Source organism: Pseudorca crassidens, chromosome 3 (assembly GCF_039906515.1).
Source record: "Pseudorca crassidens isolate mPseCra1 chromosome 3, mPseCra1.hap1, whole genome shotgun sequence".
NCBI lineage: Eukaryota > Metazoa > Chordata > Mammalia > Artiodactyla > Delphinidae > Pseudorca > Pseudorca crassidens.
The window spans coordinates 170,967,028-170,993,887 of record NC_090298.1 but is presented as its reverse complement, the minus strand read 5'-3'; the positions used below and the strand labels follow the sequence as shown (position 1 = coordinate 170,993,887).

General features: G+C 49.7%; 1 protein-coding gene across 5 annotated transcripts in view; it reads left to right on the top strand.

Moving 5' to 3' along the window:
• Window positions 1-3,874: 3,874 nt before the first annotated feature.
• The window catches only part of AP3D1 (adaptor related protein complex 3 subunit delta 1), a 44,993-nt gene continuing 22,007 nt past the window's right edge, over window positions 3,875-26,860 (top strand). For 2 of the 5 annotated variants that reach the window (XM_067734376.1, XM_067734377.1), the window contains exons 1-3: window positions 3,875-4,192; window positions 25,458-25,553; window positions 26,146-26,226. In XM_067734376.1, the coding sequence (XP_067590477.1) occupies window positions 4,097-4,192; window positions 25,458-25,553; window positions 26,146-26,226 (273 nt within the window). In that variant the 5' untranslated portion in view covers window positions 3,875-4,096. The remainder of the gene's footprint in view (window positions 4,193-25,457; window positions 25,554-26,145; window positions 26,227-26,860) is intronic. The other 3 variants (XM_067734375.1, XM_067734373.1, XM_067734372.1) reach the window with 2 other exon arrangements.

Genomic DNA, 26,860 nt, shown 5'->3' with positions numbered 1-26,860 from the left:
AAAGAAATAATTATATTGGGACTTCCCTGATGGTCCAGTGGATAAGGCTCTGCACTCCCAACGCAGGGGGCCTGGGTTCGATCCGTGGTCAGGGAAATAGAAGAGCCTGCATGCTGCAACTAAGACCTGGCATAGCCAAATTAAAAAACAAAAAAATTGCATTAACCGCATTTTGTAAAGTTCTTGTGTTCTTCATTCCATTGCATAGATCCAAATCTCTGGTAACATTTCCTTCTTTCCAAAGAACTTCCTTTAACATTCCTTTCTTTTTAATTTTCTTTTTCTTTCTTTCTTTCTTTTTTTTTTTTTTTTGGTGCCAAAACCTAGGAATGAAAACATTTCTTTTATTGTATGTCTACTGGCCACACATTCACTCAGCTTTTATTTATCTGAAAATAGGTATTGCCTGGGACTTCCCTGGTGGTCCAGTGGTTAAGACTCGGCGCTTCCACTGCAGGGGGCCTGGGTTCAATCCCTGGTCGGGGAACTAAGATCCCGCATGCTGCGCACGGCTTGTGGGGTCTTAGTTCCCCGACCAGGGATAGAACCCAGGCCCCCTGCAGTGGAAGCTCAGAGTCCTAAGCACCAGACCACCAGGGAATTCCCACTTTATCTCTGATTTCCAACACTTTAATATATAATGTGCTTGGTTGTGCTTTTCTCTGTGTTTATCTCCTCTGGGATTCATTGAGCTTCTTAGATTGTGGTTTTATAGTTACTATATTTGGAAACTTTGTGGCCATTCATTCTCTGATTTTTTTAAAAATAAATTTATTTATTTATTTATTTTTGGCTGCGTTGGGGCTTCGTTGCTGTGAGTGGGCTTTCTCTAGTTGCGGTGAGTGGGGGCTACTCTTTGTTACTGTGCACGGGCTTCTCATTGCAGTGGCTTCTCATTTTGCAGCATGGGCTGTAGGCACGCGGGCTTCAGTAGTTGTGGCACGTGGGCTCAGTAGTTGTGGCTCACAGGCTCTAGAGTGCAGGCTCAGTAGTTGTGATGCACAGGCTTAGTTGCTCCACGGCACGTGGGATCTGCCTGGACCAGAGCTCGAACCCGTGTCCCCTGCATTGGCAGGTGGATTCTTAACCACTGCACCACCAGGGAAGCCTCATTCTTTGTTTTTTTGTTTGTCCTTCTTCTCTCTCCTTCTTTCTAGGACTCCAGTTATGTATATTAGATTACTTGATATTGTTCTACAGGTCACTGAGGTTCTGTTCATCTTGTAAGCATTTTTGCTCTCTGTGTGCTTCATTTTAGATAGCTTTTAAGTCTTTAATTTCACTAATCTTTTCTTCCTCAATGTCTAATCTGTTATTAATTCCATGTAATGAATATTTTTCATATGTTGTACTTTTTCAGTCTACAAGTTCCTTGGTTTATTTTTTAAATCTTCCTTTTTCTCTCTTTATTGTGTACATGTTTTCTTTTCAATCTTTGAGTGTATTTGTAGTAGCTATAGTATAATCTTTGCTTATTCTCGTCTCTCTGTTATTTCAGGGTCCATTTCTCTTTTTTTGGTCATGCTGAGCAGTATGTGGGATCTTCGTTCCCCGATCTTCAAACCTGAGCCCCCTGCAGTGGAAGAACAGAGTCTTAACCACTGGACCATCAGGGAAGTCCCCAGGGTCCATTTCTATTCATCCCTTTTGTTCTCTTGTTCATAAGTTACATTTTCTTGCTTCTTCACATGTCTACTAATTTTTTATTGAATTTATTTATCCAGTTTCCAGTTCTTTCTTGTATAGTTGTGTGACTTATGATGTTACTTAATTCTATCACCATAGATTAATTTTGCCTGCAATTGGACATCATGGCAATAGAACCACACTGTGTACACTCTTTTGTGTTCACCACTGTGTCTGTGTAATTCATCTATTTTGTTCTGTGTATTAGTAATTTGTTCTTTTTTTCCTATAAAATTTTATTTATTTATTTTTACCTGCATTGGGTCTTTGTTGCTGCGCACGGGCTTTTTCTTTTTCTTTTTTTTTCGGTTAATAGCAACTTTTACTGTTTCACTGGTGAAGCAGGCTTTTTCTAGTTGCGGCGAGTGGGGGCTACTCTTTGCTGTGGTGTGTGGGCTTCTCATTGCGGTGGCTTCACTTGTTGTGGAGCATGGGCTCTAGGTGCACAGGCTCAGTAGTTGTGGCTTGTAGGCGCTAGAGCACAGGATCAGTAGTTGTGGCACACGGGCTTAGTTGCTCTGCGGCATGTGGGATCTTCCCAGACCAGGGCTCGAACCCGTGTCCCCTGCATTGGCAGGCAGATTCTTAGCCACTGTGCCACCAGAGAAGTCCCAGTGATTTGTTCTTTTTTGTTGCTGCATAGTATTCCGTTGTTGGATATACCACAGGAGTTATATATCCATTTTATGTCAATGGACATTTGGATCATTTTGAGTTTTGGGCTAATATAAATACGGCTGCTGTGAACATTCTTATCCAAGTCTTTGGTGGATGTATTTATGCATTCTTGTTGGGTACAGTAGTAGAGTTGCTGGGTCAAAGGGCATACATATATTAGCTTTAAAAGATACAGCCAGGGGATTTCCCTGGTAGTCTAGTGGTTAACTCTGTGCTTCCACTACAAAGGCTTCCAGTGTAGCTGTTTAGTTTTACATTCCTACCTGAAATGTAAGACAGGGGAGTTGCAGTTGCTCCACATCCTTTCCACACTTGAAATTGGCAGTCTTTCTAATTTTAGTCATTTTTATGGGGATACAGAAATATTTCAGTGTGGTTTAAATTTACTTTTCCCTCATAACTGAGATACAGCAGTCTATTTGCCATTTGGATATCTTCTTTTTTTTTTTTTTTTCGGTACGCGGGCCTCTCACTGTTGTGGCCTCTCCCATTGCGGAGCACAGGCTCCGGACGCGCCGGCTCAGCGGCCATGGCTCACAGGCCCAGCCGCTCCGCGGCATGTGGGATCCTCCCGGACCCGGGCATGAACCCGTGTCCCCTGCATCGGCAGGCGGACTCTCACTGCGCCACCAGGGAAGCCCTGGATATCTTCTTTTGTGAAATGCATATTCACAACCTTTTGCCATGTTTTAACTGGTTTGTGTTTTTCTTTGCGATTTGTAGGAACTTTTGTTTGGTTCTGCTTTATTTTCTGTTTAACTGTATTGTGGATATAAGTCCTTTGTCAGATATATGTATTGCTAATATCTTACCCCAGTTTGTGGCTTGCTTTTTTACTCTCTTTATGGTGGATCACGGTGGCAGGAACCAAGTGTATCTCATTCACTGGTCAGGCCTGGCACATAGTAGGCTGTCAATAAAGTTCGTTGAATGAAAAACTGTGTTGAAGTCCTAGTTCTGGGCCTCAGTTTTTCCACGTGGCCATGTTAATCCCTGTCCTGTCCATATCACAGGATTTTGTGAGATGTGCAGGAGACTCAGGATCGGTTCGCCGCAGAGTCGGTTTTGGAAGTTCTCTGACACCGTCAGCTTTTAGAATCAGAAAGGGCGAAGCTGGGTCCTTCTCCAGGAACCACCCTGGGAAGCTCCACGTGGGCGCCCCGCCCATAGCAGGCCCCGCCCACAGATGGGCCCGCCCACACCTGTCACTTAACTGAGGGGCGGGCCAGGGAGGGAGCGCTTAGAGGGCGTGGTTAAAACCGGAACGAGGAAGTAGGTGGAGTTCCGGAGGTCACTGACCTATGAGAGGGAAGAGCCCTGAGCTGGAGGGGTCGCGGCCGAGCGGCCCGGAGGCCGTTGTCTGCGTTTCCATTGGGCTGTCTGGCGTTGTCAGGGAAACGCGGCGTCTAGGGGTGAAGGGGCGGGGTTTATAGGGAGGCGGGGCCTATGGGGGCGGGCCGCCCGGTGCGGGTTACCGCCGTCAGCTGACCGGCCGCCATTTTGTCCGCCATTTGCAAGCGGCGCGGAGCCGGAGGGGAGGGGAGCGCGGCCTGCTGAGCGGGTCAGCTGCCGCCGCCGCCCCGCCGACCGCCGCCGACCTGGCCTGGGAGACCGCCCCGCCGCGGCGGCTGGCAGCGCAGCGCTCCGCGGGCGGCAGACGCGGCCCCCCGGGCCCCCTCAGGGCGCCTGGCCGCGGGCCTCCCGGGGTTCGGGCTCGACGGCAGCAGCCGCGATGGCCCTCAAGATGGTCAAGGGCAGCATCGACCGCATGTTCGACAAGAATCTGCAGGATCTGGTGCGCGGCATCCGCAACCACAAGGAGGACGAGGTGAGCCCGGCGCGCTGGCCCGGGCCCGGATCCGGACCCGGACCCTCGCGCCGACGCAGTCCGACCCCGGCCCTGCCCCTGATTCCTGCCCCCAGCCCGCCCCCGAGGCCCCGCTCCCGGCTCGAGCCCCGGCTGCCCGCGGCCTGGGCCTCCGCACGCCCGCTCCGTCTCCGAGCCTTAGTTTACTGCCCGGCGTTGGGGGCCCGCCTCCTCCCCGAGGGTGGCCCGGAAGAGACTTCACAGCCCACCCCCGCCCCCCCAGTGGTGGATCTCCAATCTTGAGTGTGGTTCTCGGTCTCCTGTTCAAAAGGGAGGGCCCCCGGCCCCGCCCCAGGCCTTGGACTCCTGGTTGGGGGACTCTCCTCTCCGCGGGGGAACCCCTGGTGGGATAAACGCACGTCCAGGCCTTGCCTCGTGGGCCCATGTCCCCCAGAAGGTGGGGCCGCGCCTCTTACGGGGTGGGGGAGGTGGGGCATGTCCTCGGCCGAAATGAGGAAGCCGCTCAGGGGTCCTGGAATAGGGAAGCCGACTTAAACTAGACACCCGAAAGTCGGAGGGAAAAGGTTTTCCAGAAGTAATGTAATCGTGGGCACCATTTTCTTCCCTCCCGCCACCCCCCAACCTGTGACCTAGATTTAGGAGGATCGGGGACAGTTAGTGACCACCAGACCTCTGACTTCCATGAATGGACGCCCAAGCCTGCACTTACACAATGGGGTGTTGGAGAAGGTCCCCTTTTCCTGGCTGGAGAGTGAGGCTGCCCGATGGAGAGCAACTGTTAGACATTGTGCAGGTCCCACTACCAGATTACACCCCGCCGGCCCTCACAGTGGCTCCCGGGAAGCCCAGCAGTACCCGGAGGAAGGTGCAGAGAAGTTAAGGAATTTGCTGGGAGGCACCAAGGGCCCTGGGCTCTGTCCTTCAGCTGAGAGCCTGAGTTCCTTGCCTCTTTGTTGCACTTTCTCAGAATGGGTGTGACCTCGCTGAAATGTAATTAGATTGTTTTGGTTCATTTCTGTCACTCCTTCTCTTCTCTGGCTACACTTGGGTTTTAAATCACGTTGGAAGCTCTGGCCAGCTGCGTTGGTTACAAGTGTAGGGAACTCTTGGTCTGATTTTCAGTTTCTCTTTGAGTTGAAAGAGTACTGGTTGGCCTGCATTTTGTTTTATTTTATTTCAATTTTTTAAATATTTATTTATTTTATTTCTTTTTGGCTGCGTTGGGTCTTCGTTGCTGTGCGCGGGCTTTCTCTAGATGCGCCGAGCGGGGGCTACTCTTCGTTGCGGTGCACGGGCTTGTCACTGCGGTGGCTTCTCTTGTTGCCGAGCACGGGCTCTAGGCACGCAGGCTTCAGTAGTTGTGGCACGCGGGCTCAGTAGTTGTGGCTCATGGGCTTAGTTGCTCCGCGGCATGTGGGATCTTCCTGGACCAGGGATGGAGCCTGTGTCCCCTGCATTGGCAGGCGGATTCTTAACCACTGAGCCACCAGGGAAGCCCTGGACTGCATTTTAGATACTAAGCATGGTTAAGTGAATTTGGAAGGTGTCTGCACCCTTAGATTTCCTTTTCTGTGCCAGTTGGCCTCCTGATTTTCCCGCCTTGGTTAGTGGATGTTACTGAGCAGTCTGTTCCGGGATTCTGAGGAGGGGCCGAGGGGTCTTTCCAGTAGAGAGATGCACAATGCAGTTAGGGGGGTCTGCTTTTTACGGCGTGTGCCAGTCATCACTGGTAGTACCCTGGGCTGTGCTCTATTCATTTGGGATTGATGGCGCTGTCCCCACAGGCTCGGAGCCTACTAAATGGGGTTTTGGTGGTGGAGGTGCTGGTGCTGGGAGTCCTCAAGGCAAGGTTCCACGCGAATACTGCCCTTAGCCTGTTGGCGATTCCCACAGACGTGGCGTCGGGATGTGGAGGTTTCCTCATCAGAAGAGTTGTGATCTGGAGGGTCATTACTGGTTCCAGATGTTCTGGAGCACAGCAGGTGGCTGTGGGGTGACTCTTCTAGCTCCAAGATGACTTCTTCCCTTCTACCCCGCCCCGCCCCACACATTCCAGGGAAGACTTCTGGCAGCAGTATAGTTTCCCGTCAAAGTAACAGATTTCTTTTTTAAGGATTTACTTATTTATTTTTTATTTATTTATTTAATTTATTTTTGGCTGCGTCGGGTCTTAGTTGCAGTGTGCGGGATTTTCGTTGTGGTGCATGGGCTTCTCTCTAGTTGCGGCGCGTGGGCTCTGTAGTTGTGGTGCGCAGGTTCCAGAGTGCGTGGGCTCTGTAGTTTGTGGCACGGGGGCTCTAGTTGAGGCGTGTGGGCTTAGTTGCCCTGCGGCATGTGAGATCTTAGTTCCTCGGCCAGGGATTGAACCCGTGTTCCCTGCATTGTAAGGCAGATTCTTTACCACTGGACCACCAGGGAAGTCCCCAAAGTAATAGATTTTAGCTTAAAACTTCTGTGCGGCACCACAGAAGTGAGGGTCATCGGTGACTTTAAAAGCCATGTGGAAAGGCAGCGTGGTTTAGTGTTTGACTTTGGGAGACCCACATCCTGGTTCTTGGGTCTCTTTGGGTGACCTGGGGAGAGCCCCCTGATGTTTTGAAGTGGGGGTGACAGCCACCTCTCCACCTTGCTGAGCGCCTGTGAGGGTGCAGCAAGTGACAGAATGCAGGCTTCTGTGAGCCCCCAAAAGAAGAAACTAGGAAATCCGGATCACTGGTGGAGTAACTTGTTTTTTGAAACTTTTGTTTCAGTTTATGATACTAAGTGTATGTATGCCTGTGAGTTGGGTTACCATGGAAAATATATGTTTTCCAATGAGTCAAAGAAGTTTGAGAAACAGTGGGCTAATTCACCTGTTTCTTGGATGCTTGAGTTTGTTTCAGTCCCTAAGATACAGTACAGGTAATGTTAGCAGGTAGGTGGAAATTCACTTGCGAATGTCCTTGCTTCCAAAACTTGGGTATGACTAGGAAAAAACAAATGACTTTTTAACGTTTCATTCTTACGAGTACTTTTCATGTTTTGGGGAAGGGTTTTTCTTTCAGTCTTTTAAACTATACCCGTAACTTTTTGTAACGAGCTTAGCGTTTATTAAGTCAAAAGGTAACATTCTTCTCCCCAGAAATCAATTTGAGAATTTTTTCTGTGTGTAGAAATTGAGGGAGGTTCTGTCTGTTAAGATTCTGTCCTGGTCTTGCCTGTTAGCCTTCCTGAGTGCTGTCCACGCACGCCAAGTGCTCCTGAGGGCTTCGCCCTCACGAGTGTGGGTTCCACGTGGGGCACTGCAGTCTATGTACCCTGCCCCCCAGTGGCGTTGAGGTGGGTTCCATGTTTTCTGTTTGGTGCCACAGCTTATTCCATCAGGCGACGCTCAGCAGTATCAGCCAGGGTTTGGGTGGTGTCTGAGCGTTTTCTCTTGGGTCTAAAAATTTCCGACCCACTTAACTGAAGTTTCTGAACTTTATTTTTAATTTATTTATTTGCTTTTTAAATATTTATTTGGTTGCACTGGGTCTTAGTTGCAGCACACAGGCTTCTTAGTTGTGGCATGTGAACTCTTAGTTGCGGCATGCGTGTGGGATCTGACCAGGGATTGAACCCAGGCCCCCTGCATTGGGAGCACAGAGTCCTATCCACTGCACCACCGGGGAAGTCCCCTGAACTTTGTTTTTATTTATTTGTTTTAAAATTTTTAAAATTTTGTTTATTTTTTTTGTCTGCGTTGGGTCTTCGTCGCGGTGCACGGGCTCAGTGGTTACGGCGCATGGGCTTAGTTGCCCCGTGGCATGTCGGATTTTAGTTCCCCGACCAAGGATCGAACCTGCATCCCCTGCGTTGGAAGGCGAATTCTCAACCACTGGACCACCAGGGAAGTCCCGAAGTTTCTGAACTTTAAAAAATTCAGTTTTAACTGTGTGTGGTCGGCTCTGTGTATCTGCAGGTTCTGTATTTGCCAGTTGTGGATTGGAAGTTTTTTTTTTAAAAATTCCAGAAAGTTTCGGGTCTTCCCCGGTGGTCCAGTGGTTAGGACTCCATGCTCCCAACGCAGGGGGCCTGGGTTCGATCCCTGGTCAGGGAACTAGGATCCCGCACGAAGCAACGAAGATCCCACGTGTTGCAACGAACACCTAGCACAGCCAAATAAATAAATAAGTAAATATTTTTTTAAAAGCATACATCATATATGTGCTGTTACATACATTAAACACATTTAAAAAATATTTCCAAAAAAAAATTTCCAGAAAGTTTCAAAAAACACGACTTGAATTTGCTGAACGCAGGCAACCATTTACACGGCACTTGCAGCGTATCAGGTATTGTAAGTCATCTAGAGATGATTTAAAGTGTACCGGGGGCTGTGTGCACGTTGTATGCAAGTCTGTGCCATTTTATACAAGGGACTTGAGTGTCTGAGGATTTCGGTGTCTTCGGGGGTCCTGGAACCAATCCCCCACAGATACCAAGGGGTGACTGTAGAGAGATATTTTGAAATTGGATATAATCTGGGATTAAGATGGAACTGTGTGAGGTGCTGATATTCTAGTGCTTCTAACCGCAAAAATGGCAATTTCCTGGGGTTCATCCTTGTGCCGAGTTGTGTGGGGCTCCTCGGGCTGTGAGGTGTGTGTGGGGCTGGTCCTCGCTCCGAGGACAGTGACGAAAGCACGTGTTATGTCTGGCACGGCTAAGCACTTGGTGCTTTTAAGCTATTTCTGTAAGATTCCTTTTAACAGCTTCTGAGGAGAGTGAAGATAGGACGTTTAGTAAATGGGTTGTTACCCTAAGTCAGGGTCTCTCCCCCTCGGCACTGCCCACATCAGGGCTGGGTCATTCCTCTGAGGGGGGCTGGCCTGGGCGCTCTGGGGTGTGGAGCAGCATCTCTGGCCCCGCCCATCTGATACCAGGCCATGCCCAGTCTTGACAACCACAGTTTCCCCAGACGTGGCCCAGTGTCCCCTGGGGGGGTGGGATTGCCCAGACGAGAACCCCTGACCCAAATTGATAAAGGAAAATTTCCCAGAATTCCCTAATGCTGGCCCTTCATCCAGGCGTCCCTTGTCCCCTGTGTTGTCATTGTGTTGTTGGACGCTGTGCTATTGTGAGATAAGATGGCCTTTGTCCCTGCTCCTGTCGCAGAGCTCCTGGAGCTTTTGTCGTTTACTAAGCAACAGAGGCACTAGGGGCATCCTTGTTGGGATATTCGGTCGCTGCCCCCGGTTCCCGACACTGAGCTGCTGAATCCCTTGGGGTTTCCTGGGTGATAGGAGTGTCTTTTGTTCTAATGAGATGATCCGGGGTGGGCTCCTGGGTGGGACGGGTCACCAGAAAGACCAGGCCGTGGTTTGAAGCTTCATACCCGCTCGCCCGCCAATCCTTCGGAGAGGGGAGAGGGGCTGCAGGTGGAGTTAATGATGGATCATGCCTGCATGATGAAGCCTCCATAAAAATCTAAAGTATGAGGCTCAGGGAGGTTCTCGGTTTGTGAAAGCATCCATGTGCCAGGATGGTGGCGCCCCCCAGTGCCACGAGGACAGAAGCTCTGCCTCCTGACCCTCTGAACCCCACCCTCTCTGCCTCTTCGTCCAGCTGTTCATCTGTATCCTTTGTCGTGCCTCTCACACCGTGTGATAAACTGGAAAACACGAACGAGTAAGTGCTTCCCTGCGGAGAAGCGGGTCATGGGAACTCTGGTTTACAGCTGGCGGGTGTGTGAGGTGGGGACAGACCTGTGACGGAGCCCTCAGCCTGTGGGGTCTGCGCTGATGCCGAGCAGAGAGGGTCAGATCCGAACTGAGTTTTGGGACACCCAGCTGGTGTCAGGGAGTCGGTCATTGTGCGGGACACCCGCGCTGGATGTCAGAGTGAAGGGAAACGGGGAGGTTTCCTAGACAGCCCACAGGGTGAGTCTCCTAGATTTGTGTGTTTTTTTCAAACTCTTGTTAGTTGTGAAGTATATAATGCACATTCGTACAGCTTAAGTATCATATGATAATTATCCTAAGTTCTCTGAGGGTAATTTCCTTGCCTTGCTTATAGTTTTGTCCCTTAAATGTCCCTGAACGTCTCGCTTACTTCTGCTTGCAGGCTGGTGTCAGTGGCCGCCTCTGTCGCTCGCTGCTGCGGGGAAGGGCCACGGTGGCTTGTTCGCTTTGGTCGCCGGCAGGGGTCTGCTGTGGTTGATTTATCCTTCGGAACATCCTTCGGACTGTTGCCGGACCTCTGGGTTGTTTCCCGCCTGGGGCATTTGATGAAGCGCCCTGCGTGGGAGGGCAGTCACTGCAGCAGCATGGGCAGGAGCAGCCTTGGCCTCCAGGGCAGCGTCGCGACCACTAGAAGCGCTCCTGTGGCTCCCGTTCCCAGCAGCAGCCGCCGGGGCCTCGCCTGCCTTTACTCTTTCCTCGGCTTAGTGCCATCTGCAGCCTTCGTGACGCCGTCTGCCTGACCCTCCCAGCCTTTGCGCTGGGAGTCTGGGCGCTGGTGCCCGACAAGACCAGAATGGAGGATTTGTGGCGGCACTCTGGGGAGGCCAAGCTTCGGGAGAAAGTGAGGGGGGCACGCCCGTCCTGCCTGTGCCCACCGAGGACCCGGGCACAGCTGGGGGTCCCGGGACTCGGCCACGGATCGGCCGCAGGGTTGCAGTCAAGCCTCAAGCTTCCCAGCCTTCGACCCCCAGCCCGTCCCCGCAGCAGAGCTCCCAGCATAAGGCTCTCAGCTCTCCCTGACTTGGAGGAGTTATTCACAGGGCACACAGTCCGGGCCCTGGGCGCAGTGGGTGGCCAGGCTGTGGGCGGTGGCAGTTGTGAGGACCAAGTCTGTAGTGGGCTGTGTCTGTGCGGGTCACCAGCCCTCGGGAATTCCATTTGCATAACAATTCCAGGAGGTTGAAAAGCAGGAGGGGGGAATTTCTTGCGGTGCAGTGGTTAGGACTCCGCGTTTTCACTGTTGAGGGTGTGGGTTCAATCCCTGTTCAGGGAACTAAGATCCCACAAGCTGTGCGCGGTGTGGCCAGAAGTATTAAACAAACAAAAAAAAAAACAAGGAAGGAATGGTGACCTAAGTAGGCTCGATGCTGGGGTGCCCCCTTGGCACCGTGGACTCTGGGGCCTGCTCATCCCCTGGGGGGTGGCCGTCCTGGGCGCTGGGGTGTGGAGCAGCCGCCCTGGCCCCACGCACTGCCTGCCAGACCCTCCAATCTGAGGACCAAGGACGTCCCAGGTGTGGCCCGGTGTCCCCTGGGGGCACGGCCGCAGAGCTGAGAGCCTTTGCGCTGGGAGCTCTGCTGGGGGGACGGGGTGGGATTCGAAGGTCGGGAAGCCTGAGATTTGGCTGCGGCCCCATGGCCGAGTCCCGGCCCCCCCGGCTGTGCCCGGGTCCGCGGTGGGCACAGGCAGGACGGGCGTGCCTCCCTCGCTGTCTCCGAAAGCTCGGCCTCCCCAGAGTGCCGCCACGAATCCTCTGATCTGGTCTTGTCGACCCCAGCGCTTACTTGGGTGCGGAGGCTCAGGGTGAGTCCTGGCGCCACCGTTGCCGTCCACTGCCGGGGGACCCCGGCGCTGAGGGTCTCTTCCTCCTCCACTTGAATGACCCGGGCCCTGGAGGCCACTGCTGGGCCGGGTCTCCGGGCCGCTGTCGCCCTGCAGGGAGGAGGGTCGCCGCTCTGGTGTAGACTAGTGCTGTGAGCATTTGCAGAACCAGAGGCACAGGCCCGTCGGGTCACGTGTCGCTGAATAACGTCTTTCCATTCTGGTGGCACCGAAGTGGTTTTTCTCTTGTGGCTTTATTGAGACAGTATGGTTTATATAGCTTAGCATGCACCTGCTTGAAGTGTGAAATTCTGTGAAGGTTTTAGTGTGTTTACAAAAACGCGCAGCCGTCAGCACGACCTACCTTTACATTTCTGTCACCCCACCAGAGATGCCGTGCCCACTCTACGGTCCCCATTTCCCCTCCCCCAGCCCCCACCCATCTGCTTCTGTCTCTGCCGAGGTGGGGCTCCAGTCCGAGCCGAGGGCGACTAGGTGACGAGAAGGGCCATGATTGGCCGTCAGGAGCTGCTTGACGTGCCTGCGTGGGGTGCCGGGGGCTGAGCGCGGGGACGAGGGGCTCGTGGGGTGGATGGGGTGGCAGTGGTCCGGATGGGCTGTCTGGCCTCTGTCCGTTGAACTCCTCAGTGCCGTGCCCTGGCTGTGTTTGTTGCTGGGATGGTGAAGGGTCCTGACCCCAGGTGGGCCTCAGCTCGGGCTTCTACAGGAGGCCTGACTCTTCCGGCTGCAGAGGCGTCGGCGCCCATGCCCAGCCAGGTGAGCACAGGACAGTGCCCTCCTTGTGGGTCCTGCTTGCATCTCGTCAGGAGAAGTTCTCTCGTCTCGACGCTGACTCGCCTACGTTTCTGGGTTAAAATGTTAATATTTTCTTGTGGAAGCAATGGTTGTAGATGGCAGCTGGGTTGTTCTTGGCAAGGTGGATGGAATAACGGGGAGAGCCCTCCCTGGTCATGTATCATAACGACTTCTGAAATGTTTCTGGTCTGACACTGGCATGCCCTGGAAATGCTGCTGTCCTTACACCCATCTCTGGCGGCGGCGGTGGTGGTCTCAACCCGTCCAAGCTCCCAAAGGTCTGAGCACTGCTGGTGCTGGTGCTCATGAGAGCAGGGTGCTGGGGCTCTGGGTCCCGAGCCGGGGCAGCTGTGGGTGGTGGCAGGACCGGCATGTTGGGACGATCCAGAGAGCACCTCTGGGAGACGGCAGGGGACGAGGCAGCAGAGATAATGTCGCCCAGGTTGTGGACAGAGCATCCAGACGATGCAGTGTCCCTCAGAGCTAAGGAGAAAGCCATCAAACCACGGAAGACACGCAGGAACCTTAAACGCACATGACCGAGAGGAAGAAGCCAGTCTGTAAAGGCTACACACTGTGATTCCAACTCTGGGACATTCTGGAAAAGGCAGAACTCTGGAAGGGGGGGAAGGATCAATGGTGAGGGGATTGGGGAGAGGAGGGATGAATGGGCGGAGCACAGAGGGGTTTTAGGGCAGTGAAACTACGCCGTGTGACACCGTAACGGTGGATGCGGGTCAGTGTATGTGTGTGCAAACCCACAAACTAGTGAACCTCCGTCAGCTGTGGCTCCTGGGTGATAACGACGTGTCCGTGTAGGTTCATCGGTTGTAACACACGTCGCACTGGTGGGGGATACTGCTAGTGGGGACGCTGTGCACACGTGGGGCGGGGGGTGGGAAACCTCTGCCTCCCAGTCAGTTTTGCTGTGAACCTAAATCTCTTTAAAAAAGAAGTCTAAAAGAGGAGTCCAGGGTCCAGCTGCATGGTTTTGCAGCCTGCCAGCACCTCCGGGTCAACGGCAGCTTCTCTGGGCCTCAGCCCTCGAGGTTTGACTCCACTCCTCTGGGAGGGCCTGGGGATCCTGGGGATTTTTAAGTGTCCCAGGGAACTCTGCTGAGCAGGCAGTATTGAAGTGGCTGTTTTATTATAGCTGCCGGGTTCATATATGAGGGAAGGTTGTATCCTTTGTTCTCTGGTAAATTCTGAATCACACATCCATTTCAGTACTATTTGCTCTGTGGTGAAGTGTGACCCTGCTCAGAACAGGCCAAGGTGTTTGAGAATTTCGTCATGCTTGCATCTCCAACTTCTTTTTTTGAAAACAGTGTCAGTTATATGTGTTAGCTATTTATACTTTAGATCTTAAAATATTTCTATTTCATGTTTTTGGTACAGACAGGCCTTATTTTTTTGCACTTCCCTTCGTTGTGCTTTGCAGATACTACGTTTATCACGAATGGAAGGTCTGTGGCGACCCTGCAGGGAGCATGCGTGTCGCCGCCATTTTTCCAACAGCATTTGCTCACTTCCTCTGTGTCACATTTTGGTAATTCTCACAAGTTTTCAAACTATCTCATTATTACATGATGATGATCTGTAGTCTGTGATCTCTGATGTTAACTCTTGCTGTTGTTTTGGGACTCCACGAACCTCGCCCACGTAAGACGTGACATAATCGATTGTTGAAATGACAACAAAGCATTTAGAATATTACATAACTTAGTTGATAAAGGGTTTGAGAGCATTGACTCGAACTGTGAAGGACGTTCTACTGCGGGTAAAATGCCGTCAAACAGTATCAGACGCCACGGGGAAACCGTTCGTGAGAGGAAGAGGCCACCGATACGGCAGACTTCATTGTCTTATTTTAAGAAATGGCCACGGCCGCCCCGTCCACAGCATGGGGGCAGGACCCGCCACCAGCAAAAAGATTGACTCGCTAGGAATTCCCTGGCGGTCCAGTGGTTAGGACGACTTGGCGCTTTCACTGCTGAGGGCACAGGTTCAATACCTGGTCAGGGAACTCAGATCCTGCCCCCTCCCCCGCCCCCCCCCCAAAAAAAAAAGATGGCTCGCTGAAGGCTCAGATGATGGTTAGCCTTTTTTAGCAATAAAGTGATTTTAATTAAGGCGTGTATGTTGTTTTTTTAGACATAATGCTACTGCATACCTGGCAGACTATGGAACAGCGTAAACGTAACTTTTACGTGTGACTTGCTTTACTGTGATATTCACTGTATTGAGGTGGTCTGAAACCCTCCCTACAATATCTCTGAGGTCTGCCTGTATAATTTCCTGGATCTAGATCATGCCTGTATACCTTGGCCATTTTTTTTTCTTTTTTTGTGAAAAGGAGAGTAAATAGTTCTTTGTTAGCAATGCTGTGTGTAAATAAGACTGCAAAGACTAATCATTCTCTCCCACGTTCCTTACTTTAACTTCATGTGTGTAACTGTGTTTTAGATAAATATTTAAATACTCCCAAGGGAATATGAAACATTTTTATTTATTTATTTAAACATCTTTGTTGGAGTATAATTGCTTTACAGTGATGTGTTAGTTTCTGCCGTACAGCAAAGTGAATCAGCTATATGTGCACGTATATCCCCATATCCCCTCGCCCTTGCGTCTCCCTCCCACCCTCCCTACCCCACCCCCTAGGTGGTCACAAAGCACCGAGCTGATCTCCCTGTGCTATGCGGCTGCTTCCCACTAGCTAGCTATTTTACATTTGGTAGTGTATGTAAGTCCATGCCACTCTCTTACTTCATCCCAGCTTACCCTTCCCCCTCCCTGTGTCCTCAAGTCCATTCTCTACATCTGCGTCTTTATTCCTGTCCTGGCCCTAGGTTCATGAGAACCATTTGTATTTTTAGAGTCCAAATATATGTGTTAGCATATGGTATTTGTTTTTCTCTTTCTGACTTACTTCACGCTGTATGACAGACTCTAGGTCCATCCACCTCACTACAAATAACTCAATTTCGTTTCTCTTTATGGCTGAGTAATATTCCATTGTATATATGTGCCACATCTTCTTTATCCACTCATCTGTTGACGGACACTTAGGTTGCTTCCATGTCCTCACTGTTGTAAATAGAGCTGCAATGAACATTGTGGTACATGACTCTTTGAATTATGGTTTTTTCAGGGTATATGCCCAGTAGTGGGATTGCTGGGTCATATGGTAGTTCTGTTTTTAGTTTCTTAAGGAACCTCCACACTGTTCTCTGTAGTGGCTGTATCAATTTACATTCCCACCAACAGTGTAAGAGGGTTCCCTTTCCTCCACACCCTGTCCAGCATTTATTGTTTGTAGATTTTTTGATGATGGCCATTCTGACCGGTGTGAGGTGATACCTCATTGTAGGTTTTTTTTTTTTTTTTTTTTTTGGTATGCGGGCCTCTCACTGTTGTGGCCTCTCCCGTTGCAGAGCACAGGCTCCGGACGCGCAGGCTCAGAGGCCATAGCTCACAGGCCCAGCCGCTCCGCGGCATGTGGGATCTTCCCAGACCGGGGCACGAACCCGTGTCCCCTGCATCGGCAGGCGGACTCTCAACCACTGCGCCACCAGGGAAGCCCTCATTGTAGTTTTGATTTGCCTTTATCTAATGATTAGTGATGTTGAGCATCTTTTCATGTGTTTGTTGGCAATCTGTATATATTCTTTGGAGAAATGTCTATTTAGGTCTTCTGCCCATTTTTTGGATTTTTTTTTTTTATATTGAGTTGCATTAGCTGCATGTATATTTTGGAGATTAATCCTTTATCAGTTGCTTCATTTGCAAATATTTTCTCCCATTCTGAGGGTTGTCTTTTCGTCTTTTTTATGATTTCCTTTGCCGTGCAAAAGCTTTTAAGTTTCATTAGGTCCCATTTGTTTATTTTTGTTTTTATTTCCATTTTTCTAGGAGGTGGGTCTAAAAGGATCTTAATGTGATGTATGTCATAGAGTGTTCTGCCTATGTTTTCCTCTAAGAGTTTTATAGTGTCTGGCCTTACATTTAGGTCTTTAATCCATTTTGAGTTTATTTTTCTGTATGGTGTTAGGAAGTGTTCTAATTTCATTTTTTTACATGTAGCTGTCCAGTTTTCCCAGCACCACTTATTGAAGAGGCTGTCTTTTCTCCATTATATACTTTTGCCTCCTTTATCAAAGATAAGGTGACTATATGTGCGTGGGTTTATCTCTGGGCTTTCTATCCTCTTCCATTGATCTATATTTCTGTTTTTGTGCCATTACCATACTGTCTTGATTACTGTAGCTTGGTAGTATAGTCTGAAGTCAGGAAGCCTTATTCCTCCAGCTCCATTTTTCTTTCTCAAGATTGTTTTGGCTATTTGTGGTCTTCTGTGTTTCCATACAAATTGTGCAGTTTTTTTGTTCTAGTTCTGTGAAAAAATGCCATTGGTAGTTGATAGGGATTGGACTGAATCTGTAGATTGCTTTGGGTAGTATAGTCATTTTCGTAGTGTTGATTCTTCCAATCCAAGAACATGGTATATCTCTCCATCTGTTTGTATCATCTTTAATTTCTTTCATCAGTGTCTCATAGTTTTCTACGTACAGGTCTTTTGTCTCCTTAGGTAGGTTTATTCCTAGGTATTTTATTCTTTTTGTTGCAATGGTAAATGGGAGTGTTTCCTTAATTTCTTTTTCAGATTTTTCATCATTAGTATATAGGAATGCAAGAGATTTCTGTGCATTAATTTTGTATCCTGCTACTCTACCAAATTCATTGATTAGCTCTAGTAGTTTTCTGGTAGCATCTTTAGGATTCGCTATGTATAGTATCATGTCATCTGTAAACAGTGACAGTTTTACTTCTTCTTTTCCAATTTGGATTCCTTTTATTTCTTTTTCTTCTCTGCTGTGGCTAAAACTTCCAAAACTATGTTGAATAATAGTGTGAGAGTGGGCAACCTTGTCTTGTTCCTGATCTTAGTGGAAATGGTTTCAGTTTTTCACCATTGAGAATGATGTTGGCTGTGGGTTTGTCATATATGGCCTTTATTATGTTGAGGTAGTTTCCCTCTGCCTACTTTCTGGAGAGTTTTTATCATAAATGGGTGTTGAATTTTGTCAAAAGCTTTTTCTGCATCTATTGAGATTATCATATGGTTTTTAGCCTTCAGTTTGTTCATATGGTGTCTCACAGTGATTGATTTGGGTATATTGAAGAATCCTTGCATTCCTGGCATAAACCCCACTTGATCATGGTGTATGATTCTTTTAATGTGCTGTTGGATTCTGTTTGGTAGTGTTTTGTTGAGGATCTTTGCATCTGTGTTCATCAGAGATACTGGCCTGTAGTTTTTTTGTGTGACATCTTTGTCTGGTTTTGGTATCAGGGTGATGGTGGCCTCGTAGAATGAGTTTGGAAGTGTTCCTCCCTCTGCTATATTTTGGAAGAGTTTGAGAAGAATAGGTATTAGCTCTTCTCTAAATGTTTCATAGAATTCGCCTGTGGAGCCATCTGGTCCCGGGCTTTTGTTTGTTGGAAGATTTTTAATCACAGTTTCAATTTCACTGCTTGTGATTGGTCTGTTTGTATTTTCTGTTTCTTCCTGGTTCAGTCTCGGAAGGTTGTGCTTTTCTAAGAATTTGTCCATTTCTTCCAGGTTGTCCATTTTATTGGCGTATAGTTGCTTGTAGTAATCTCTAATGATCCTTTGTATTTCTGCAGTGTCAGTTGTTACTTTTTCATTTCTAATTCTGTTGATTTGAGTCTTCTCCCTTTTTTTTTTTTTTTTTTTTTTTTGCGGTATGCGGGCTTCCCACTGTTGTGGCTTCTCCCGTTGCGGAGCACAGGCTCCGGATGCGCAGGCTCAGCGGCTATGGCTCCCGGGCCCAGTCGCTCTGCGGCATGTGGGATCTTCCCAGACCGGGGCACGAACCCGTGTCCCCTGCATCGGCAGGCGGACTCTCAACAACTGCGCCACCAGGGAAGCCCTCCCTTTTTTTTTTTTTTTTTTTTTTTTGGTGTGGCTAATGGTTTATCAATTTTGTTTATCTTCTCAGAGCCAGCTTTTAGTTTTATTGACCTTTGCTATTGTTTCGTTCATTTCTTTTTCATTGATTTCTGATCTGATCTTTATTATTTCTTTCCTTCTGCTAACTTTGGGTTTTGTTTGTTCTTCTTTCTCTAATTGCTTTAGGTGTAAGTTTAGGTTGTTTATTTGAGATTTCCCTTATTTCTTGAGGTAGGATTGTATTGGTATAAACTTCCCTCTTAGAACTGCTTTGGCTGCATCCCATAGGTTTTGGGTCATCATGTTTTCATTGTCATTTGTTTTGAGGTATTTGTTGATTTCCTCTTTGATTTCTTCAGTGATCTCTTGGTTATTTAGCAGTGTATTGTTTAGCCTCCATGTGTTTGTGTTTTTTACAGTTTTTTTCCTGTAATTGATATGTAGTCTCATAACGTTGCGGTTGGAAAAGATACTTGATACGATTTCAATTTTTTTAAATTTACCAAGGCTTGATTTGTGACCCAAGATATGGTCTATCCTGGAGAATGTTCCATGAGCACTTGAGAAGAAAGTGTATTCTGTTGTTATTGGATGGAATGTCCTATAAATATCAATTAAGTCCATCTTGTTTAATGTGTCATCTAAAGCTTGTGTTTCCTTACTTATTTTCATTTTGGATTATCTGTCCATTGGTGAAAGTGAGGTGTTAAAATCCCCTACTATGATTGTGTTACCGTCGATTTCCCCTTTTATGGCTGTTAGCATTTGCCTTATGTATTGAGGTGCTCCTATGTTGGGTGCATAAATATTTACAGTTGTATTTTCTTGGATTAATCCCTTGATCATTATGTAGTGTCCTTCCTTGTCTCTTGTAATAGTCTTTATTTTAAAGTCTATTTTGTCTGATATGAGAATTGCTACTCCAGCTTTCTTTTGATTTCTGTTTGCGTGGAATATCTTTTTCCATCCCCTCACTTTCAGTCTGTATGTGTCCCTAGGTCTGAAGTGGGTCTCTTGTAGACAGCATATATATGGGTCTTGTTTTTGTATCCATTCAGCCAGTCTGTGTCTTTTGGTTGGAGCATTTAATCCATTTACATTTAAGATATATTTTTTTAATTAATTAATTTATTTATTTACTTTTGGCTGCATTGGGTCTTTGAGTGCAGGCTTTCTCTAGTTGCGGCGAGCAGAGGCTACTCTTCGTTGCGGTGCACGGGCTTCTCATTGCAGTGGCTTCTCTTGTGGAGCACAGGCTCTAGGTGTGCGGGCTTCAATAGTTGTGACACGTGGGCTCAGTAGTTGTGGCTCGCGGTTTCTAGAGCACAGGCTCAGTAGTTGTAGCACACGGGCTTAGTTGCTCCGCGGCATGTGGAATCTTCCCGGACCAGGGCTCGAACCCCTGTCCCCTGCATTGGCAAGCAGATTCTTAACCACTGCGCCACCAGGGAAGCCCTAAGGTAATTATTGATATGTATGTTCCTATTACCATTTTCTGAATTGTTTCGGGTTTGTTATTGTATGTCTTTTCCTTTTCTTGTGTTTCCTGCCTAGAGAAGTTCCTTTAGCATTTGTTGTGAAGCTGGTTTGGTGGTGCTGAATTCTCTTAACTTTTGCTTATCTGTAAAGGTTTTAATTTCTCCGTCAAATCTGAATGAGATCCTTGATGGGTAGAATAACCTAGGTTGTAGGTTTTTCCCTTTCATCACTTTAAATATGTCCTGCCATTCCCTTCTGGCTTGCAGAGCTTCTGCTGAAAAATCAGTTGTTAACCTTATGGGCATTCCCTTGTATGTTGTTTGTTGCTTTTCCCTTGCTGCTTTCAATATTTTTTCTTTGTATTTAATCTTTGATACTTTGATTAATATGTGTCTCTCAGCATGTTTCTCTTTGGGTTTATCCTGTATGGTACTACTCTCTGTGCTTCCTGGACTTGATTGACTATTTCCTTTCCCATGTTATGGAAGTTTTTGACTATAATCTCTTCAAATATTTTCTCAGACCCTTTCTTTTTCTCTTTTCTTCTGGAACCCCTGTAATTCGAATGTTGGTGCGTTAATGTTGTCCCAGAGGTCTCTGAGACTGTCCTCAATTCTTTTCATTCTTTTTTCTTTATTCTGCTCCCTGGCAGTTATTTCCACCATTTTATCTTCTGGCTCACTTATCTGTTTTTCTGCCTCAGTTGTTCTGCTGTTGATTCCTTCTAGAGTATTTTTAATTTCAGTAGTTGTGCTGTTCATCACCGTTTGTTTGCTCTTTAGTTCTCCTAGATCCTTGTTAAATGTTTCTTGTATTTTCTCCATTCTGTTTCTGAGATTTTGGATCACCTTTACTATCATTACTCTAAATTCTTTTTCAGGTAGGTTACCTGTTTTGTTTTTATTTATTTGGCCTTGTAGTTTTTACCTTGCTTCTTCGTCTGAAACAAATTTTTTTGTCTTTTTTTTTTTTTTTGATGGTTGGTGCTGTATTCCTGTCTTACTGATTGTTTGTCCTGAGACGTCCAGCACTGGAGTTTGCAGGCAGTTGGATAGAGCTGGGTCTTGGTGCTGAGATGAGGACCTCCGGGAGGCCTCACTCTGATTGATATTGAATATCTGATTGATATTCCTCAGAGGTCTGAGGTTTTCTGTTAGTCCAGCGGTTTGGACTTGGAGCTCCCACCATAGGAGCTCCGGCCCGACCTCCCACCTGGGAACCAAGATTCCCCAAGCATTGTGGCGCAATAAGAAAAATTAAAAAAAAGAAGAAGAAAGAAAAAAAGGAGCAGTACAATATCAAAGAATAAAAAACAAAATAAAATTCGAGAGATTAAAAAATATATTAGGAAAAATAAAACTATAATGGAAACAACCGGTCGCTGGGGGTTCCTCCCGTCCCCTTAGGTGTCTGTGGTCCCCCACCGGTGCCTGGTAGGTGCTCTTAGTTGTGAGGAGGTGCGAATTCCACGTCCTTCTAGTATGCCATCTTGACTCCACCCTCCTGAAACATTATTTTAATATTTTACAACCCATTGCTCCCTTTTCCTGCCTGTAGGAACCATGAGCCTGTGCACTTGTCCTATAGCTAAAAACTAGTGTTGAGGCTGGGTCTTCCTGCAGGTTAACCACTTCCTGTGGGCTCATTTGTGGCCCCCGTGGGTGCTCTGAGGTGCAGGGATGTTACTGTGCCTTCATTCCTGAGGGGTGTTCTTGGATGGAGAGCCCTGGGCCTGGAGTCCTCCCACCTCCCTCAGCCCCCTGCTCCCCTGTAGCAGCACACCCTTCTCCTCTGGCTCCTCTGAAGAATTTCTCCTTATATTCAGTTTTCAGCAGTTTGCCTGTGATATGTGTGGGTGTGATTTTCTTTTGTATTTCCTGTTTTGGGGGGGCGGTGCTGGGCTTCTTGAAATTGTAAGTTTATGTCTTTCACCGAATCTGGGGAAGTTTGAGCTGTTAGGTTTCCGCGTATTTTCTCTGTCCTTCCTCTCCTGGGACCCCAGTGGCACACACGCTACACCTTTGGTGTGCCACAGCCTTGCCTGGCTTTCCTCCCTTCAGAATGAGCGGGCCCTGTTGTTCCCTGTTCTTCTCAGCTCCAGCTCCCCGTCCAGTCCACGCAGTGCCTGTTCTACCTCAGAAATTGTTTTTCATTTCTAGGGTTTCCATCTGGTTGTTTTGTGTCACTTTCCTTTCTCTGCTGAGATTTCCTCTCTTTCTATTCATTAGGAGCATATTTTCTTTTTGGTCATGAGAGCATGGTTACAGTTGCTGTGTTGAAATCTCAGCAAATGAATGCGTTCATCATCACCAGGATCACCTCAGGGCCCGTCTTCATTGGCCGTCTCTTTTTTTCCTTGGGTATAGGTTAGGTTATGTTTTCCTGTTTCTTTTTTTATTATTATTTTAATTAACTAATTAATTTTTGGCTGTGTTGGGTCTTTGTTGCTGCATGCGGGCTTTTCTCTGGTTGTGGCGAGCAGGGGCTACTCTTCATTGTGGTGCATGACCTTTTCATTGTGGTGGTTTCTCTTGTTGCGGAGCACGGGCTCTAGGCGTGTGGGCTTTAGTAGTTGTGGCTCGTGGGCTCTAGAGCGCAGGCTTAGTAGTTGTGGCACACGGGCTTAGTTGCTCTGCGGCACGTGGGATCTTCCTGGACCAGGTCTCGAACCGGTGTCCCTTGCATTGGCAGGCGGATTCTTAACCACTGCACCACCAGGGAAGTCCTTCCTGTTTCTAATTTGAATAATTTGGGCTTGTGAACCGGACATTGTGGCTGGTATGTTGTAGTCACTGGATTCTGTTGTATTCTCAGTAGAGTGTTGGTTTTGCAGAGAGGGGATGTGTTTTAGGGGCAGTGAGCTTGTCTGGGCTGGAAGTTCGGCTCAGCCTCTCCTACAGTGGGCAGGAGGCCGCTGGAGTGCTGCGGTGGGTGCAGAGTTCACGTGAGGATGTGCCACCCCCTGCCCCCATTCCCCCCTCACTTCCCAGCAGCTGCGTTTGCCCAGGCTGCTCCCTGCTCTGCGTGGCTCTCAGGATCAAAGCCGGGGCAGGACCAGCGGTCTCGCCTGTCCTGTGCTGCCTGGACATTTGTCTCCAAACAGTGCTGGTGGGAGGCGTGGCCTGACGGTGGCTGCGCACACATTACCAGGAGTGGACTGTGCCTGGCTTCCTGAAAGCTGAGAGGTCATTGGGCCACCTAGAAAATAGATTTGTGCAGAGAGTGCACCGTGTTGGCCGTTCACCAGCGGACGGACATCTGGGCGTTGAGGGGCCAGCGTGTGTGTGTGCGTGCACGTGCACCAGTTTGCACCTGGGACCTGCAGACCATCTCCCACAGCGGTGTGTGCTGGGCCTGTTCTCCCACGCTTGGGATCATCTCTCTGTTCTTTCCCTTTTGAATCGTTAACAGCACATCCAGGGTGCACGAAGGGGTTATCGTGCACTGGGATGGGAACTGAGGCGCCTGGGGGATTAGTAACTGGAAGCCCGTTGGAAGGATCTGGTGACCCATGTTCCATTGTCCGACTCTTGGTCATGGAATATTCATCAGACGCTCGCTGAGAGCGCTCTCAGGGTGGCGCCTTCCCCGGGAGCCTGTGCTGGGCCTACGAGTGGTCTGGGGTGACATGGGAGGAGGGTGCAGCCACTTGGGCGAGGTCACTGAGCTCGCTAGCCTGGCAGGTTTAGGCGATGCCACTATTGGTGGGTGACGGGAGCGCGGGGCACCACACTCCTCCCAGCCCTGAGTGACGACCCGTCTCTGGGCAGGGCTAGGCTCTCCTGGGACTGCCAATGGGACTTCTGTGCGGCTCTGGGGGGTGGAGCCTTGTGCCCCATGGGGCACATTCCTCGCTCTGGACCGCGTGTGTCGGTACTGACCTTTTGGTCCGTGTTTTAGTACAGGTGCTGGGGTAGTGAGGAAACTGAAGAGAATCGAAAAGGTGTCCACACAGGCGCCTGTATAAACACATCCACGGCAGTGTGCATCACGGGAGCCGGAAAGTGGGAAGGATCCAAGCCCTTGTGCTGCTGGGTGGGTGGACACGCATGATGGCAGCGCAGCCAAGCACTGACACGCTGCAGCGTCCGTCATAAGGCCAGTGGGGCGTGCACACAGACCCCGTCAGACAGGCCCTGAGAAGCCTGCGGGAGAGGCTGCCTAGAGAAGGGCCTCAGCGAAGGGGGATCCCAAGGGGAGCCTGCGGTGCCCCTGCCAGTGTGGCTGGTCCTGGGAGGAGCCGGGGGTCCCAGGGGCTGGAGGTGTTCACCCTCCCACCCCCGGCGGCTCTCACCTGCGCCCATGCCATCTGGCCTATCTAGGCTTTAGGCGCCTCGGCGCTCTTCTTGGGTGGCCAGCCCCAGAGCAAGCGAGAGGCCTGCGAGGGGCCCTCCCAGGGGACCCATGGGTGCTCCTGCCCACGGGGGGCAGCGCTGCACATGGGCAGTGAGCCCCAGCCCTGCAGGAGCTGGAAGGCACCAGCGCGCTCACCTGGACGGGGGCACGGAGGGGGGTCAAACGAGTGGAGTTATGTGAAGCGCTGTGGCGGGTGCCTAGGGGGAGGCCCCGGCGTGGCCTGTCACCTGCTGGGCCCCAGCTCTGTGATGTGTGCGGTGTGGGGAAGGAGAATGGCTGCCCGGGCCAGTAATGAACCCGGGCCGCGTGGAGGTGGACGGGAGGGGCCCAACGGGCACGGTTCCTGGGGCGGCCAGGCCCTTCCTGCTGTGGGTGCCAGTGGGGCCCCCCAGCGTGGGTGGCCGTGCTGGGTGGGGCTCCTGGGCTCCCCGGTCACGGCAGCGTGGGACCGAGGTGGACCTGCCGCCCCTGGCCATGCGGGCTGAGGGATGGGCCTTTGGCGCTGGGACGTGGGATCTCTTCTGGGCTTGCAGTTTCTCTCGTTCACAGCTGGTTAAAGGGCTAAACTGGAGGACTAAGAACTTTTCCGTGTCTTAATGCTCTGTGTTGGAATGGTTACTCTTTTTTTTCTAAGTTTCAAAACTTTTCATCATAGAAAGTGTCAGATATACACACGAGTAGGGGAAGCAGAATTCCCGCAGCTCAGTGTGCCTGCTTCAGGCTAGATCAGCCCAGGCCACTCCTGTTCTCTCACGGCCCCCTGCCCCTTGGGAGGAGAGCTTTGGGGGATCCCAGGCAGCTTATTGCACTGACAGGGCTTTTCAGGATAACAGCCTTGTTATCATTCACATACCATTCAGCTCACCCCTTTAATATGTGTAATTCAGTGGTTTTTAGTATAGCCACAGAGTTCTGTTGAATTCCAGAGCATTCCATCACCCTCCCTCTCCCCCTCCCCCAGCCCCTGACAACCAGGACTCCCCTCTGCCTCTCTGGAGTTGCCTGCTGTGGACGTTTCATCTAAATGGAATTGCACACTGTGTGACCTCTTGTGTCTGGCTTCTTTAGGTTTTAGCCAGACACTTGCAACTTTTCAATTTTTTTTTCCTTTTAGGCAAAATATATCTCTCAGTGCATTGATGAAATCAAGCAAGAGCTGAAGCAAGACAACATTGCAGTGAAAGCAAATGCCGTCTGCAAGCTGACCTACGTGAGTGCCGGGCCGCTCGCTCTGTCAGGCCGGGTCTGGCTCCAGCATCCCCCTGCTGTCTGTCCATCCGTCCCACCATCACTGATGGACACCATCCGCTCCAGGCGTCAGCCTGGGGGCACACGCTGGGCTGACTTGGGGTGGAGGGCGAGGCATGCGTGAGGATCACATGGCACAGGGCAAGCTGGGGCCCCATCCAGTGGGCCTTTCCCACCTGGAGGGGCGGGAGCGTCCCTGCTTTCACGACTGCCCTGCGGGCTGGGCCCCGAAACCTGGTGGGTGGAGCCCTGCAGTCCCTGGTCGGGGTGTGAGCCTGGGCCAGGCACCCCATGCTGGCCTCCCCTGGTCAGAGAAGGGAGATGAACGGCCTGCCCGTTTACCGGTCCTTGTGGGGAATTTTAACCCATGTAACGCTGGTATTTCAACTGCAGGTGTTTATTTATCAGGGGCATTATTTTAGTGTGTTATTAACCTGTCACTCTGGTTTTAAATGTGAAGACTCACCTGTCAGAAAAAGAAATGAATCTCCCCAGAGTGTATGGGGGTGCGGAGCTGGGGCAGGTGCGTGAGAATCGACCTCTTTTCTCCGCAGCTGCAGATGCTAGGATATGACATCAGCTGGGCCGCCTTCAACATCATAGAAGTGATGAGCGCCTCCAAGTTCACATTCAAGGTGAAGGGAACCAGCTCGCTCTGGGGCCTGAGCCCTGTGGGTGGGGTCCTGGGGGAGGAGGGCGTCCATCCTGTGACGCAGGCCATGCTGGGAGGGCACACAGTGACAGACACCAGCGACCCATTCCCATCACCACTTCTGTCCAGTTAGGTCTTAGCACTATTGCATCACGTTTTTCTTTCCATTTTAAGTAGTGTCAGTGAAATTTGGGTTTGTAGGGTTGGTTATATGTTTCATAATACAGATTAAATTTGTGACTCTTCAAAAAAATAAGCAGACACTGATCGTCTCCCCGAGAGGCCACCACTTGTCATTTGTCGCGGTGTCTCTTAGGACCCTCTGAGCGTTTTTTCTTGGCGTCTCAGCGATCCTACTCATGTGCAGTTTGGGACATTGTTTTCTTCTTACTTGATATCGTAACAAATAAGCATGTCTTCTGCTTTAGTAAATGTTCTGAAAAGCGGTTTTCAGTGCCCACAGCCCATTTGGGGGTGTTCCGTGGCTTTCCTGGCTTGGCTCAGTTTTCCTTGGGAACACACACCCTGCGGCGGCTGAGGCTGTGTCCTGCCGACGGGTCACTGCCGAGGGCGGGTTCCCGTCCTTCTGAAGGACACAGTTGTCCTGCCTGCCGGTT